The sequence below is a fragment of the Colletes gigas genome, unplaced genomic scaffold, assembly GCF_013123115.1.
Source record: "Colletes gigas isolate AHSC1104 unplaced genomic scaffold, ASM1312311v1 Colletes_gigas_Sc00013, whole genome shotgun sequence".
Taxonomy (NCBI): domain Eukaryota; kingdom Metazoa; phylum Arthropoda; class Insecta; order Hymenoptera; family Colletidae; genus Colletes; species Colletes gigas.
The window spans coordinates 7,642,874-7,660,865 of record NW_025106642.1 but is presented as its reverse complement, the minus strand read 5'-3'; the positions used below and the strand labels follow the sequence as shown (position 1 = coordinate 7,660,865).

At 47.1% G+C, this 17,992-nt stretch overlaps 1 protein-coding gene across 2 annotated transcripts in view; it reads right to left on the bottom strand.

The window, feature by feature from the left end:
* The window catches only part of LOC122399444 (neurogenic protein mastermind-like), a 208,946-nt gene that overhangs the window by 94,502 nt on the left and 96,452 nt on the right, over positions 1–17,992 (bottom strand). The window contains exon 1 of one of the 2 annotated variants that reach the window (XM_043400129.1): positions 2,530–6,607. The exons of the other annotated variant lie outside the window; for it this stretch is intronic. Within the exon in view, the coding sequence (XP_043256064.1) occupies positions 2,530–2,535 (6 nt within the window). The 5' untranslated portion in view covers positions 2,536–6,607. Of the gene's footprint in view, positions 1–2,529; positions 6,608–17,992 lie in introns of those variants that run through there. 2 annotated transcript variants of the gene reach the window in all.

Genomic DNA, 17,992 nt, shown 5'->3' with positions numbered 1-17,992 from the left:
GTGGCGGGTAAAGCGAAATGTGCGTGAAAAATTAGAAACTCTAGGCTTCAAACGGGAGCATGAAACGTGAAAATACAAAGCCACGTTGTGGATAAAAATGGATACTTTTATTGCGCGTAAAATAGCATTGGCATAGATATTAATTATAACCGTGTAGAACGATAAAATAAAGTAACGGGCAACGTTGGACATATTTGAGGAAATTTGTTTGTAATTATACTATAACTGCTTGTAAAACAGGAAATAATGTATTAAGCGGACAAAATAAGTGTTATATTATCCATGTAATCGGATTTGTATGTTTGTACGTTCGAAATTTTTTCTATTTGGATATGTAACGTGTACACTTCATTCGGTCCACGCAACAAGTGGTTACAAGTATCATATTATGAAGCAATTTTCTTTATTTTTATACTCTATACATACTTTTAGAGAATCCAATAAAAAAGTAACCAATTTTTTAAACGTTCTTGACAGAATTTTCACCTTTATACCTCTAGACCTGTGCTATTCAAATATCAAACTGTATCGATCAACTTTCAAACTTTTTTATACGGCATATTTGTTTGATCTCTGGAGATTAACTTATCTTTCGCAGCCAGGTATTATCTATATGTATCTCGTATACGAGGGGTTAACATAAACAGTGGTGGGGATGACTCCTGATCATATATATCCTTAACGTAGATTTGATCAATAACCGAGACGTTACCGTGTACTGACTTTCCATTGACGTTGCATCGCTAGAAATGGCGAACGTGCTACTCTCACGGTTCTTCGATGAAAACTGGCGAACGGTTTTAAAGAACACAGGAGGCGAACCGTCCACGAATGGCCGATTCCCGACTACCGCCCCGGTCGTTAGTGCAACGGAACCGGTGCGCCTGGAACGGAGAAACGCGGAATGTCCGCGAGCTCGCGCTGGATGCCCCTATTATCGGTCGTCCGACCGCCAGAATGCCGTTAGTCGACGGTCAATCTATTGTTCTACGTGTGTGCATGCGATCTTGACGCTCCTGGGACGCCCGGAGAGCGAAGCCAACGACGACCTAACTGGGACGGAATCAATAGCGTCGCTCTCGTAATTTTTGCTTGTCTCGCCGAACCCACGCCATCGTCTTATCAAACTTCCACGTTCCATTGCATCGTACACTGCTGCTCCACGATTCGAACCAACTTTTAGAAGCCACTGGGATATCCGAAACGTGTCTGTTCGCCTACCGTGACACGCGACATTTAGTATACCTTGAATATCGTACAATATCGATCATTCTTTTTGGTTACTCGACTAATTAAATAGGATGCACAAACCCATACAAAATTCAAGTGGGAACCTTGAAAGATTTCGCTTTAAGAATCGGACCACAATTCTGTTAAGAATATGAATCGAATCGTTTCCGTGGAAAAGATATGCGACCACATTTTCGTTCGATCATAGTCGAACACTGCACCGGTGCACAAAGTCACGGTATAATAAATACGACCGAGTTATACGCACCAAGGGACACGCAGCGCAATTTCAATACAAACAACCAACGCGTGTGGTGCAATACAGTTACGGCGGTCAGACGTTTCCGGTTTCTTTGAATCTTCGAGTGAGAGCAATGCGTGGGTAAGACGAGAAATAGATTCCGCGCGGCGTCGTTTCGAGAGAGTGAATACATCATCGCGGGAACCCAAGCCCCGATGATACGGGGAAAAATAAATCACGATTTTTTCATCGGTTTCGCGGGCTCGAATAATTTTTATCGGGCCCGGAACTTCCGTTATCTGGTGACGTTCCGCGCGCATTCAAAGTCACCGACAGACAACGCACGAGATAAAAAATTCACAAATCGATATCCTTTATGTGCATTAACGGTGAATGCGGGGATGAAAAACCCTGATAGCGAGTCGCAGTTCATTGTTCGCAGAACTTTGATCCCTTAATGCTGGCTGGACCTTATTTTCGAAAACGTACAGAGCGTAAATTCGCGGTACGATCGAAAACGCGAAGAACAAATATTATAACAACATGCTAAATTTTGAGCCCCTTCGTTGCATAAGACGAACAAAATATAATCTTTGCATTGTTCATAGTACAAGTACAGTCTACAGTTTACTTTGCGTATCATAAAATACATAAAATGTCTTTAGTGTATAAATTTGCTTGCGTATCCTACAGTTATTCAACCTTGGCGCGTGATCCAAACTTTACGTTCCGGTAGGATTAAGGTTAACAAGAATACCTAGTGTTTCAAGCGAGAAAAATCAATTCGAGTTTTGCCACTTGTAACGTACAAGTGGGTTAATCCGTGTACATAACAAACAAATAAACAAATAATGGTAGCGACGATCGTTAATCACTGTCTCGACTAGACGGTAATCGTACTCGTTAATCATAAATCTGATTGCATTGTAGCCTAACCTCGCGAAGATGCAAAACAACAACGAGAGTGAAATCCCCGGTTAGGAGCGAGGCTGCGAACGATCGCGAAGAAAACAGAACTATGACACGGAGAGATAAGAATATTATTTTCATGGACATACCATCATTCCAGGCAGTGTAATGGAGCACGAGCGGCACGATAGCGAGAGATTTCCTTTTTACAGGGGGGCCACCCGGGCCTGTGGCCCTGGTTGGTGGGGGCCCACCATGCCCCTCCTCCGATCACTTCTTCGCGACACTGTAATATCCGCACTAACACACTGTCGCAATTTCTTCCTCGATCGTGTATCCCCCGTTACAGATCCATGTTTTCCTCCGTTTGATCCGAGTGGAAGATTCTCAACGGAACTTGAAGGTCATTTTCTTTTCCCGCGTCGAACGTACGCACGACGCCGCGCGACACTTTCGCTTTCGTCGCCCCCCGCGACACTTTTCCGGAAACGGTCGCGGCGCGCGCCTCTCCAAAGTTTCTTTCGCGACAACGTAACAATCCGCGTCCCGTGATGACGCATATAACAGAAAACGAAATGTACAAAGGGCGCCGAACAGTCCGCAACGGTGTTTGAATACCGTCCGTGACGCGCGCTGCTCGAATCCAACAGTATACCGTAGAATATTCTTTCTTTACTGTACAAAAACTTAGGTCTAACACGAGAGCCTCTCTTTATTATACACGAACCCGTCTCGATGCCCGTAAAACGTAATGCCCTTCCGATCACTTGACTAGCTATCACCCGTGAACTCGTAGTTCCCGCGCGCGACACGTCGCCAACGCGCGTACACACTGCCCGTTTAACGGCACGGCGAATAAAAAGACGCCGGGAATAGAATCATCGACGCCCCTGCGTACCCCGAGCATATCAACGCTCGAACCCGTCGCGATTCCTCTCCCGTTCGAAGCGAGCGAGCCCCTTTGTTCCGCGGGCCAAAATTCTCTGCTCGTTGAAACGAGTTTGCGTGCCGCATATCGTCCAACAGTTCCGTGACCTCCGAACCTTTACGCGTCGAGTCTCTGTCACTGGCGATGCGACCGACCGATAACGCGTATTAACAACGTCTCGATAACGCTCGCTCCGAAAAACAGTCGACGCGCCGTTCCGCCACCGACGCTCTCTCTGCTCGCATACTTAACACCGACTTCCTCCGGCGAAAACTCGCCCCGAATTTGCATATCAATGTGCCGCCACCGATTCCACACACGTCCGTGCGACACTCTTTCGACGAAATGTTGTCGAACCCATGGCAACAACGATTTTCCTCGTATCTTTGATTTCTATTCTTTTTAACCTGGCACACGATCGATGGGAAATATTCACTTTTCTCGTAACCGAAGAGGTAGAATCGCTCGTTTCCTCCGATGGCACGCCGCGTACAACGACTCGAGGGCAACCTCGATGCCGACAGCGTCGATTTTCCCTCGTAAATCGTCAACAGGTGGTTCGAGAACGTCGACTCGAAACACGCGTACAGAGAACGAGAAGAACGTTCTTCCCGTGGCGTGTCGTAGCACGAACTATGAATCTCGTTGGAAAATGACTCGTGGTGGATGACAGCGATCGTGGAGTATCTCCAAGTCCGCGAGGCCTCGCGACGAACAGCTGATCGCGCGGCGGTCTGTCACCGCTGACGGCAAAGGGCACCGAAAGTCAGATACGAACGTCCAGAATAAAAACTTTCCTGTCGCGGAGCGGCTTGTTTTCTTCCTTTTTCTCCGTCTCGCGACTCTCGCGCGATTCGTCCCCAAATTTATCGCGTATTTATTTTCGCCCGCGGATCGTATTTGTCTCGGTTGTTCGCCGATACGTCACGCACCGGACGAAAGAAGACGAGTTGCTCCGAACCACTGTATCGCGCGTGACCCCACTGTACGCTCAGTCACACGTGTGCGTGTATATATTACGATAACTTTATTCCTTCTCTTTCCTCGCCGCCACTATCTCTCTTCCCTTTTCCTTCTTTCTCTGTCTCTCCTCCTCCACGGAGACTCGACTATTTTTGTTGCGATGGAAGTAACGGCGGTAGTAGCACGCGTCAGCCCCCCACTCTTTATCGCGCTCGTTCGCTTTCCTTCCTCCTTCTTACGTTCTTACTCCCTTGGCGCGTTCTTCTCCACGCCGTGCTCGCCGTACTCGTTCCTCGTCCTCCTCGTCGTCGTCCACCTCGTTGTCGCCGTTGGCCCTTTGTTCCCTTTGTTTACAATGCACAGATCGGCCGGCACGTTGCCCCCCTGGCAGCAAACGGACGCCGGAAAGAAGAGGAGGAAGAGGTGCTGGAGGACGACCGGGTTTTTTCATACGCGAACATCGGCCGGCACAACTCTTCTCGTACGGCTCGCCTTTTCCTCGCCCCGGCAAAAACCGTCTCTCGATTACAATGGTAATCGATCGCGATTATACACCGCGAACTTTGAAATCGTCGGCCACGCGACGTTACGAACCTTCTCTCTTTCCCTCTCTATCCTTTGTCTATGTCTTCGAGACCGATCTCGGATTTCTCAGAGAGGAGGGTGCAAAAAGAGATTTAAAGATCGAAACGTAGAGGGTGGCGAGTATATCGGAGCAAAGATCGGTAGAACGTCACGAGGCACAGGAGGCGCGAACGGTCGGACAGAGGCGTACGGGAGAAGAAGAGGAAGAGCAAGGACCTGTGTGCTCGTCCTATCGAAGTCCGCGAGCGATTGACTCCCGCGCGTCACAGCTTGAAACCGTGGCACGCGTGAGGGGAGCACGGGAGGGGATTCCCGCGGGAGGAGAGGCTCCGCGGAACGTGGGGAGATCGTGAGCGGGGTCGGGGTCGGGGGTGAGAGGGAAGAATCGGTGGCGGTGGCGACGGCCGCGGTAGAACCAGGAGGTAACGCCAAAGGGGGACCGTGGGGAGAGGAGGTCCGCAACGTCCACAGCGGAGGGGGGTGGGTATGGCGCGTGCCACTACACGCTAGCAGGTGGAGTGCGCGTGCCCAGAAATCTTCTCTCCGCTCTCTTCCCTCTCCTCTGAATCGTTCTTTCCTTCCTTCGGTCCTTCCCCCTTCCCGTACGGTTCCCACCTTCTCTGTTTCTCTTTCTCTATCTCCCCGCAGTGGTTGTCTATGTTCGGAGTTTGTCCGGTTCGCAAATACGTGTACACCCGCCGCCTCCTTCCTGTTTCTTCGCTCGTTTCCACGTTCTTCCGGCCCGCGGTCGTTATTACTCCGTTTCTTGTCGCAGACGTACCCGTTCCGCGACTAATTTACCCGCGTTACGTTCTTGCCCGGCGCGGTCCACTTACTTTGCCCGCTGCCGCCTCAATGGCACAAGCAGGCTTACCGCTCGTTCGGGACGTTTTATTTGCTTTTCGGTAAGCAACGACGCGACCTCTTTCGAGACTCTGGCCAACGGGGCTGATAAATTCTTCGAACATCATTCGTCCTTGGCGCGATTTTCCGCCTTATGGTTTTCGCGGTTGGTAACTGGCTCGGCGCGATTAGACGGCATCGTAATTTCAACTCGTCGCACGATTCGAAGATTCCTGCACTCATAATATTTACGCTGCGCACGGTCAGGTTATTCGCGTAGCCCGATAAGAGTTGCTAACGAAAGTCTCGGCTGCGATAACCGGCGAGGGCACGTAGCCAAGTCATCGTGACAAATTTAACATTGTATTATTCACGGATCTCGCCGAGCCTTGAAACGCGTTTTTGAACATTATTGGCAGCTACGCGATCCAACAAGTAGCACCCGTACACCACGTTACGATCGCTCAACAAAATTGAAACTTGTTCGAGCGTCGAACATGGATTTTCGAGTCGAATCGATACCTCGAATGGTGCCACCCGCGTAATTCGATCGCACTCTGTCACTTCTGTCAAACGCGATACCACTTTCGAAATTTCAATGGACGATGACACGATGGTACTTTAAAACAGCGTGTTCGGCACGGCAAACGATTATACTAGCTTCCTCCCTCGTACGATGCGATTCTTCCTCGAGAGCGTTCGGTCGTAAAAATCTTGTTCCGTTTCGCTCGATCGTTCGAAAATGTCACCGGTCGAAAACTTGGATCGCGATAAACAGAGACGTCGTTATTACAAGGTAACGCCGCGTACCTTTAAACGTCCGTTGACGGAGCTGTCACGCTGCGCACGTGGTTTGCAGGAAGCGCGAAACAACAACAAACCCCATACAGAGAACCTGACGCCCCGAGGAGTCGTCAGCCACTGACTCTCTTCTCGATTCGACTCGATTCGGCTCGGTTCGACTAGCCTCGCCTCTCACCGTCCCTCTCCGTCTCGTATCGTCTCGTGCCGTATCGTCTCGTACCGTCTCGTCCCAACCCGTCCCGACGTGCTATGCTACGACACGCCGCACCGCGCCAGCAGCGAAGCGCGCACGTAGCCACGCGTTCGGCTATGCTCGACCCGAACCCGACTCGACCCGAACCGACTCTAACTTCAACTCTGACTACGACTCCGACTCCGACTCCGACTTTGACTCAAACTCCGATTCTCGCGCAATTCCAACTCCTACTTCGACTCCGACTCCGACTCGGATTCGCGCTTCGCTCCGTTTCGATCGGAGCTTTGCCTGCCTACTTGCTTTGCACCACCCGTGCACGATGCCACCGTCTACAAAGCCTCGAGAGCCTCTTCTCGAACGGTGACTGTACCGTAACGCGTCTACCATGTATAGTCCCGATAGTCCTACGCCGTGTCAGTGCAACGCGGCGTCAGGCGAAGGAAGCCGAGTCGATATGATGCACCGCGAGCTAGTATGAACGACGATCGACGTGCTATGACTCACGCAGAAAATCGTTCGTTGCCTTTGGCCTGATACTCAAACTACTCCATACCAAATGTGTCGAATCCGAATCTGTCGGCGTAGGAAGATCCAGTAGGATCCAGTAGGCCGACCGTGATATTGTTCGTTGTCTATCGTTCGAATAAAAGTTTACGGCGAGCGGTAAAGTGCCGGGGCATCGATTATTCGCCGGCGACGCGACGGAGACGGCGAAACTTTCTCCAAAACATCGAAATCGTTCGTAACCTGGGCGGCGTAGTCGTGAGCGCGACTTAAGCGGCCTGCCGTGCAGCTGGCTGTGAAGCTTTTACACAGGCTCATTCGCGACACGTCGTCCGCGCTCCCAACCTCCACCAACACTTGGTCGTTGCGTCATCATGGTTTCACGGTGTGCTGGGATTCGACAAGAAGAGAGCACGCGCGAGCGCGCAAACGGGACCAGTGCGAGCGACGCATCTGTGCCGATCCGCTTACACTTATTACAAATCTGTCAGTGATACTCAACCTGACCTAAAGGACACGCGTGTGCGAGACCGATCGGTGCACAGTGACGGATCTATACTACGTCCAACGAGACCTACATTAGAGTTAATAAACAAATATTTTTTAACATACCTATACCATTTCATAAGCAAGCCCTATTTTCTTGGAAATTATTATTTCATTTTCAGTCTCGTCCCTCTATGTTTTGGCCGTGCCAATACTTTTGATCGTCGCTGTACATTTATCTCCGTCAACGTGAACTAATAATCGTTATTGCATGAAGTGCTTAAACGTAATACCATAATTAAGGATCAGATTCGGGATGACGTTTCCAGCCGCGATATCCATCTTTGAAATGACAAGCGATATTAACAACTCGGATGTCGCGTGCAGATATTACGCGAATACCACCATCGGTCGGTCAAGGGAGCAACGTTTCTAATTAAATGCCCGGATACGGCACGGCGAAGACTCGGTACTATGGTACTTTGATGATTTAAATAAGGGGTTAATAATTTATCTGGATGAGGATTGTGCTCGTTTCTATGGACGACGGTCTCCGATAAATTTTCTACCACCGCGCCGAGCGATAATTTCTCCCTTCGTAACCGTGACGAGTTTTCCCCGTAATCGTTAGATAATCACGATTGGACTTGGAGGTATCGCGCGGAACGATTACAAAGAGGCTGTAAACAGTTTCGACGGTGACACATTCTGGTATCGGAGTGTACGTTAACGGACACGTAACCCGTCAGCGATCGGGGAGCGGCTCGAAATTTACGAGTCGATTTTAGAGCATAATAAAGATAAGGCGAGATTATGGGAATGAAAGCCCGATGAATAAGGGGAGAGACATTTTGGATACGATGACGAGACGAAAACGAAATGCGCCCAAATATTTCCGTCGAACGTACAGGGTGTGGAATCAAAGACGTTGAAGAATTTAATAACTGGAGATGAGAAATGGATTTTATACGAGAATCGTCGGCAAAAAAAGAACTAGCTGCTATGCGAAGAAAAACCACCGCAACAATGTCCCATGTCAGGTTTATATTCTCGTAAAGTTCTTCTATGCTTTCTCTAGAACCACGATGCTGTTTTGTGTTTTGTATTTTGAACTGCGGCCAAGTAATGAAACTATTGCGTCCGACATATACTATGGTCGGAGGAAAAAGGGTTCGATGAATTTCAACCGAGTCACCCTTCAGATACAGTTTTCTGGTTGCGTATACAGGGTGTCCCAGGTGGTACAACAAAACGAAAACATTTTACTCTACATTTTCGACTTAATTCTTCGCGTAGAATTACCTTTTGGTCGGTTGTACCATTCGTTTTGGGTCACCCTGTACACGTATTCTAACAGTGGTAAGCCGCAAACTATGGTCCAGGTTTTTTTGTTCCTTTTATCCTTTAGTTGTAGGGTAGAACAGCCTCAAAAAGTAGAAAGGACCGTCTCTCTTCCGTTTTGGGGACATAAATCCTTAAAAACGTGCAAATGACAAAATGTGCACGAAACCTTAGACTAATGAAATGTTCCTGGCGTAGAAATACTTTGTACTTTTCGAAGATTATGATCATAAGTTGAAAGAACAAGTCCAAGAGACCCACTGAAACTTGGTCGACGCAAGGAAGTTTTCTTCGGAGTAATTTGACCTGCTGGAGTTTGAAGTCGGTAGAAAATACCATAATAATCAAGGTTCTTGCAATAATCAAAGTAACCAATTTCCATACTGTGCTCCTAAGTATCCATGGATGGTTTCTTGTTACTTAGCGACTATTTGTTCTACTCGTCGACACTGTGCAACGAACGAGACACTCTCGTAATAATCGAGGTTCTACTGCAACAGCAAATAGTGAGTGCCGTTCAGCACCGAGGCACTTCAGAAATACCCAGTCTAAATGAAGTCTATAATCTCCTAGACTGAATAGACAGTGAACGTGTTCTACCCTCTGGCTCCACGACCACCCAAGGGTTATTGGACTTGGAATAACGAGTCCTCTCATCGTCATCCGCATCATAAAAGCACGGGACCGGGAGGCCCGTCAGACTCTAGTCACCGTAAAGAAGTTTTCTCTTGGATAACCTTACCTGCTGCAATATACAGACAGTAGAAATTCGCAATAAACGGGATAACCAATCGATGAATAGTTGCTTCGCTTGTAAATGTATCCTCCGCGCTCTAGGGCTTTTGGAGTACCCAGGCTAAACAAATCCCACAACATCCTGGTCTGAATGGACCGTAGACGCGATCTACCCTCTGTATCTGGAAACAATTAGCCCTCATAGTCAGAAAGGAACATCCTAGCGTACAGAGACTGTAAGGATGTTCCCTCGTAGGTCTTTCTTTCGCAGGGACGACTGTACGGTAAACAAGGGCCTGGCGATCGAACGATGAAGAAATGCAATTTTCGTGGAGAATCGACGGTGTTCCACGTCGTGTCACGGTTCGCCGTTCCCGCATATTTTTAGGTTAGACTATTTTCGAAAATGCGTGGAAGAAGGGAGGAACGGGCAGCCTGGGAGACAGAGCGGGGGAGAATACCGATCGTACGTTTCTCTTTTTTCCGCCACCGCTCCACGTATCCGACTGGCTCGTTTTCGCCCACAGCCACGGAAAAAGAAGCCAGTGCCGGTATTATCCGCACAATGCACACACAGAAGAAAGGATTCCGCGAGAGGAGCAGAGCCGCGTAAGAGGGAAAAGCGTCGTTCGAACCGAACGGAGCTGGGAGAGAGAGACGCGGAGAGACGAGGTCGATGCCGCCTTCTACTGATTTGCGAGATCACTCTCTCCCTCTGTCTTTCTTGCCCTCTCTTTCCCAGCAATCCACCTTCTCCCGGTTTTTCTCTCATCGCAACTTGTCACCCTGCCAGTCCCTCCTGTTTCTGGGTTTGCTGTTCATCGGAATGCGAGAGTACTCTCCCGACCTCCTTGACGATACGCCGGCAGAACCGACTGATTTTCCGTCCCATTGCTTCCGTCGCGTCCCTATTTATCGTTACAATTATTGTCCCGCGTGCTTTGCCCCGATAGCGGGCGAAAAAGCGTTTACATATCAGGTCGTCTCGCCGCTCGAGCGTGATGCCGACTCGCGAGGCGCTTTAATCGAAGATCGCAGGTGCGAACAGCACCAGCTTCCGTTCCTAAGCCACTGGTTTCTCTCAGCCTCCGTCTCGAATTCTATTTACGACGATGAACATTTTTAAATTGTCCAAAACTAGAAGGAAAGCAAAGTACAGTCTCAAGTTGAAATTGTTTTGTAAAAATATCGCCGTTCCGAACAATTTCGTTGGTAGCGAGAAAGGGCTGCGAGGGAAAAAGAATACGATGGCTGCCATGAAGACGTCACGCTGAGAGCGTTGCACCGTTGTTTCGCGAAAAAAGGGCGATTCCCCGAGTAATTCGGTAAAAGACGAAAAACAGGAACAGGGGATCTCTCTATCTCTTTGTACCGTTGAGTTTAATCTTTTTCTCTAGCGTAGAAAACATACGAGGACGCGCATGCGTCCGTCGTACATTTCGATCGAAGAAACTTTATACGCGACTGCGGCGATCGCTTTGACGGATCTTATTTGCTTATCGGGAAATTATGCAAATTTATAATCGAACGGGCATGATTTATTGTCGATGAGAAACCGTGATAAGTGGCGTCGCGGATAAAACATACAATGTAACAGGACGATAAAGACTGTCTCTGCTGCTGACCAAACCGCTGACAACACACGAAAACATGACGCAACGTTGCCTCGACGGTTTATAATCTTCGTTAAGCGTATACAGGACAGATACATTTCCAAGTCGTTTAATATTTTAACGCTTCGCTGATTATTATCGCACTGAATCCACAGAGTGTTCCGCGAAGTTCTAAAACAGTTTATCATCGACGGGGAAAAGGTAATAGCCGACGAGACGCGACTCTTGGTGGGCTCGTATCAAGATACGCGTGTGCGAAAACGCGTTCCGCGCGGAGGGCTAAATAAACGAGGTTCAAAAAGGAAGCGACCGAGTAGGGACCTAAAATAAATACAACGCGAGGAAACATTTTTATATCTCCGACGCGTACGCGGTCCGTGTATTCCCCTCTGAGACAGGCATCCGCGCTAACGAGCCAACCGTTCCATAGAGTTCGTCGCAAAAAGCCCCTTAAGGATGACAAATTTCAATTACTCGCGCGCGCGCGCGTGCACGTCGCTTGTTCCTCGCAGTAATTCGCTCGCTCGCTGGCCACGCTAGCTAGCGGTGTTCTCCGATTTATCTCGGGGCGTGCGCGTAATCGCGCGATTCCAGCGAAACCTGTCGTCAGCGAATTCCTACGGCGAACAAAGAGTCGACTCGTCGCTTTGGACGTTGGCGCAAGAGATCTCGTCGTCGATTTTGCTCGTCGACCGGCCAAAATGTAAAAATCGAACGCGAGCAACGTCTCTAGGCGCGCAACTATTCGGATACTCGACGAACGTACGAAAATTTCTTCGTCTCCACGCCGGTTTCAAGCAACACGGACCGTCCCGTTGCATTTGTACCGTGTTGAAACGCGTAAAGATCCAGGAATTGAATTCTTTTTATGTAATTTGGAGCCTCGACTACCCCCCTCGATGCACGCGTTTGCAGAACGCCTCTAAACTGTACTCGCGTGCTGGATAATTTTAAATGCTAGCTTGGCGAGTGTTCCACCAGCCCAGTGGCCGCGATGCGACATCGTCGTTTCGTAACTCGGATCGTCGGGATGGTAACGTTTCCACCTGCAACGACGCCAGTCTTTGAAACAAGAGTTTTGCGTTAATTGGCACCTTCTTCGCGCGCCGATTGCAATTTAACGTCAGATTCACCGTCGATTAGGCGTGCCGTCCCGGTTAAATACACTCTTCACGCAAGCATTGATGAGAGTCACTGCCGAGGAATGACATCTACTACCTACTTGTTTTCATTAGAGGCTCAGAAGTGTGCGCGGACCGACAGTGTGTTTATACAACTATGGCTCCCGGAGCCGCTCGGAGTATCGCGCATCTACGTAACTGAATCACGCTCGTCGCCCCGGCTAAACAGATCCGTTCCCAGTAAATGAGATTCCGTGGAAATAGGCGACGAGGCTTGACCATGAATGAGAAACAGCCATCGTGCAGCCGTCGTGGATCGAATTAAAAAAAATATATATATAAAAATGTAAAAGCGTAAAATTAATCCGACGATTCGACGATACTCGAGCTTACCAGGGAATCCGCGCCCGTTCGATCAGAAAAACTCCATGGAGACACTTACCTGGAACAAAAAGAAGTTTTCCATTAATTATTTGTAACGCGTACATCGCCCGATTACAGAAATAACGGTGGAGATTGGTTCGAATCGATTCTTCTACAGGTTTTATTGTAAATTAATTAATGTAATGAAACTGTAACGCGTAACATGCTTTAAACGCTGCTACAGAATTTCATTAAAGCTGTCATTTTGTGTTACACGTATCCTGCCGTGTACAAACGTACACTGGTAAACACTATGATACCTGCGTTCGAATTTTATACGGATTATATTGTAAACGAAATAAAATTAGTACGATTATTTCGATGATTAAATTTCGTGCCAACTGGTTCGCTACGTTACACAGACGTAGGTGACTTTTTACCTAAAAATGTTAGGTAAGGTATTAAAATTGGTTCGCAACTGGACGTAATTCCAATACGAAGAACACGAGGCTAAGTGTTCTCGTTATCGACGCATTTCGTGCCAGCTTGATAACAAAACTGCAGAGATGCACGAGGCCGAACGCCCAGCCACGAACTTACAGCACACAAAGACGATATCTTGTTCAAGTGCAATGTCACGAGAGTTCCGTTCTCATCGACGGAAATAGATCGACTCGAAGAAAAGAATACGCGCGGACGACGTTCGATCGCGAACTTTATTCTTCTTTGGCCCGAGTCGAAAATCTTCCGATCGTATCTCGTTTCGTTTTCCGAGATTAAAAGCAACGACGAGTGGAAATTGCCGCGGCGAGGGCGGGAAAAACGCGAAGGCAAGAAAGAGGATGCACAGTCCGATACACACGCGATCATAGGATCGGTTTAAGGGGATGCAAACGATGCACAAACGATCGTTGGGAAGACATTTAAAAAATTAACGCCGTTTGTTACTCGGTTTTCCTGGTTAAGGGATTTCCTCGACGATTGTTCAAATTATATTTAATCAACGTTATTTCAATTTCATAGATGTTAAGGTTACAGCCAACGCGTTATGAAAGGTATTGGAAAACTTCTGCTTGTTTACGTTGAATTCTACAGCATCGTTTCATCTTTCAAAATGTTAAATGGTAATCAGAGCTGGTGAAAGGCGAATAATTCGACGTCATAAATTCCATCCGTTCCATATACTACTCGGCACCAGGAACTTCATTGCAGAATCGCATTGTTTTTTGCGAGTGGGCATTGCAACAATCGCAACAGAACGAACCGTTTTTTTTCACGGCATTCCTTTTACCGGAGGAATCGACTCGGACTATTTAAATTCAAAATGGCTTTGATAATACGTTCGATATCGTCCATAGAGCGTAAATGTATCTTGCAGATGGCATTTTCTATCGACGACACTTTGAACGGGGAAAAGAAAAAGTTCCTTTGATCCAATGGTTTTATTTCTCCCAATAAAAAGTTGCGTCGGGGCGCTAGCGAGTCTAGCGTCGAGCCTGCTCGGTCACATTGTTGGCGGCGCATTGTCGCGGACCTGAATCCCGTCGGAGTCGGGGCAGCGCCATGACAGTTCGTTCGGCCGCATCGATAGAGAGTCAGACGCTGCCTCCACTCCGTCCGGACGCATGTTCACCGGAGTCCCACCAAGGCATCGGACTCATCCACGATATGTAGAACGCTTAATGATTTTCAGCGGAGACGTCTCGACTTCAGTGGTAAGTTATAAAAGCGATCCTATTGTTGCGGTGTTTGACTGGCCTGTTGAAACCGATAGCAAGGGTCTAGCTTGGAACGCCAGGCCCGAAAAGTAAGAAACATGGAAAGTGTTGTCCATCACGGTCCAATACGTCGTGAGTACGACCCGATTAAAAGACTGTAAAATCTCGTTGATTATCATCCGAGATTTCTATATCAGCAGTGGCTACGGTTCACTTTAAGCTGAATTCACACACGTATTGTTGCAATCAGCGGTCGTATGGGAGGTATCGAGAGTGACTCTCGGTCCTCACTTGACCAGTCGAACGGCTTTAAACCCACCTATAGGGGCCTTCTTGACGTATACCCTGGGTGAACTGGCCGTCTTCGAGTCGGTGCTTGGGACAACCTGTGCACTCCTGATCTGCTAGAGCAATGGTCCACTCAGCGCCAGTGTGTACGACCACTGAGCGTAGAACGCGGCTCACATATCGCCGTGGTGTACGTACTTTAATTGTCAGTCGCTACGTTTGCCGTTAAAGTACTACACCACACCGTGAGGAACCGAGGATCAGGCGACGTTTGGAGCCTTACAACCTCCATCCGTTGCCCTCTCCTGCGGCAGTCAAGCCCTGCAGTGATGGAAGACTCGAGATAGAATCTCGTCTTCCCCAAACTGCAATCATACGTTTCTCAATTTAAAAGAAACGTGCACGAATACAGTCCACTGGCTTAGCTGCGTACAGCGGCGTGAGGAATAAAGAGAGACACACAATGTGGCTAATGTTGCCAGGTATTTAACGCCTAGTCTCGTCTATCTTCTGTTACAGAACAGCGCGACGTGAGCCGTCAGACCGAACAACGCGAGGGTTTTTTTCTAGACGTCAGCCAGACGTCTGGTTTTTTCTCCTATTTCTTAAATTTATTGTATTTAACAGTCAAAGGGTATAAGGCGACTAAGCGAGATGTTCGAATCAACATTTGAACCCTCCCTATTCTAACACTCTTGCACGTGAGACTCGCCTCTGGCAATAAAGCGAACAGTGTCTGCCATTTTGATGGATGGAGAAATCGTTGTTGTAAATCTAAATGTTGTACTCTTTCTTAATATTTCGCAACCGACCATTTGTAAAAGAAGATTGCGAAATTCTTGAGTCCAGATTCATCTTCCAACTCGGGGTATCCAAAAGGTCAAGTCCATGTTCGTATCCTCCCAACATTTTGGCTTTACGTCTTTACGTTATGTCCGTAAAAATTATTCACCAACTCCGATCCAAACTCACAATAGTTCAAAACCGGGGAAAGCCATAAATACCAGTTACTTTTAGAGCTGTTGCACGAGAATCCCCTCTTAAGGAAGCTCGAGACAAGTCACAGCGAACTAGTTTACACAGAGCGCATAAAAACGCGTGCCAACTACTTATTTACACTGGTCACAGTAATTCTTGCCCATTTAAGAGAAAGGCATCAGGTTGGTTGTCGTGTATCTGGTGACTTTCTCCTGAAAGGGCAAAAATCACTGTAGCTAGTGTATTTGGTTCTGCGTTCGATACACTTTGTACAAATCAGAAATGGCACATTTTTATTCGATTAATGTACAACGTTTCGATCGAACTTCTAAAAGCAGGATTGCTCTAATTTAACTTGGATTTAATCCAATCACCAACGACTTTCGTGTATTTTATTATGTAGAACGAATGAGATAAGCGTCCCGAAAACTCTGAATATCTTCCATTAAATCTGTGCCTCTTAACCACCGTAACGTGAAACCAGCTACATTTTTATGTTTACTGTTTACAGTTTTCTACGTTCTTGCAAATAATTATTCGCGATTACGAACCGGACCAAGCATTTTTTTCTTTAAACTGTGTCACGAGTGCAACAAGATAAAGAACCTCCTTTTAGTATTATTTTTTAATTCAACTCCGCTCTACACCGATTAAAATATTTATTACTTAAAGTTATAAACGTTGATACACAATTTTCCACTCAACTTTGTATTATTGCGCGAAATTGAAGTTCGCTCGTCGATAACGTTATCGTTGGTAGTGCTTTTACCATCGCGCACTTGATCTTCGAGACGCGAGTATACTGCGTTCGTTAAGGTTGCAACATGAATACTAATTACCTTCGGTGAACAAACGGTGCAAGTAAGTAACCCGCACAATCCTCGAGTGCTTGAAAGGACCGTTTTTCCAGCGGCTCGATGCTTTAAATAGCAGTCGGGAATTTGCAGGATCGATCTGTTTAATTGTGCCCCACGTATTGTAGGAACGAGTGTTTTCGCTTCCCTGAAAAATTGCGGCGCATTATGTAACGCGATATTGTTATGTAAATGAATTGTTGTACGATGAAAGCCTACTACGGTTGCATGGAGTAAATTGTGGCGCCTTTATTCCGTTATCGATTTGTTTAATTCCACTCTCCAAGGTGGAGGATGAAAGATCGGTTGAAGCCCCTCTGTCGATGATGTCCTGTTCCGAAGTTTCATTTTATAATTCGTTCCAAGTGCTCCCAATCGGGCGATTTTTGCTGCACGTATTCGCCTAGCTACGTATTTAACTACTTAACAACCTATTCGAACGTCTAAATATCCGAGTACCCGAGTAACTCGACTAATTTAACGTCTAAAAATGTAATTACTCGGATATCTAACCATCCGAGACATCTTGTTCGAGATTGAAATGGCTAATTGGCAGTGGAAGATATTAATCCTTTCAACTGTAATTTCTTCGTGGAGAAAATTACAATATTCTCCCCTATGCGAATTAATCAACTTCGATATTCGCTAATCTAGTTCACGCTATTACCACCAGTATTAGACTGGTTGGAGTACATTGTCGGAAGCACCGCGAGAGACAATTTGTCCCATCAGACTAGCCCTTTTGGCACGACATCGGTGCACTATATCGATTAATGGACTTTCGTATAGGTCGACGGTCGGTGCAGCATGATTTTTTCACATATTTTCCTGGCACTCACGAATTTTTGTTCAAATTTTACTACGCCCTCACGTAACCGTTTTATCGCAAACATTGAAAGCTAGATGATGTTCGTTACGAATACTGTATAATGAATCAAAATGATACTCTGATTAGCTCGAAGAGTCGTTTTTCTAGGAATAGCAATTATAAAAAGATTCAAACGTTCCAAAAACGGAAGATTTCCTTTTGTTTTGTGTAAAACGATGCATTATTCAACGTTTCTAAATTTGAAGTTCCTATTCCCCTTGCCTCGTAAATATTTATTTCCTGGGTCGATGACCGAAAGTCATCCTCAATTGGTTTTACTTTGCGGGCTGTTTTTGAATAACAGAGAGGATGTTCTGCTATAGGTAAACAATTGCCCCTACCCCGTTTCACCTCACAGATTTTTCTCGATATTTCAAAGTACCTTACGTCCGAAGGTGCAAACTTTTGTATTATATGCAGGGTG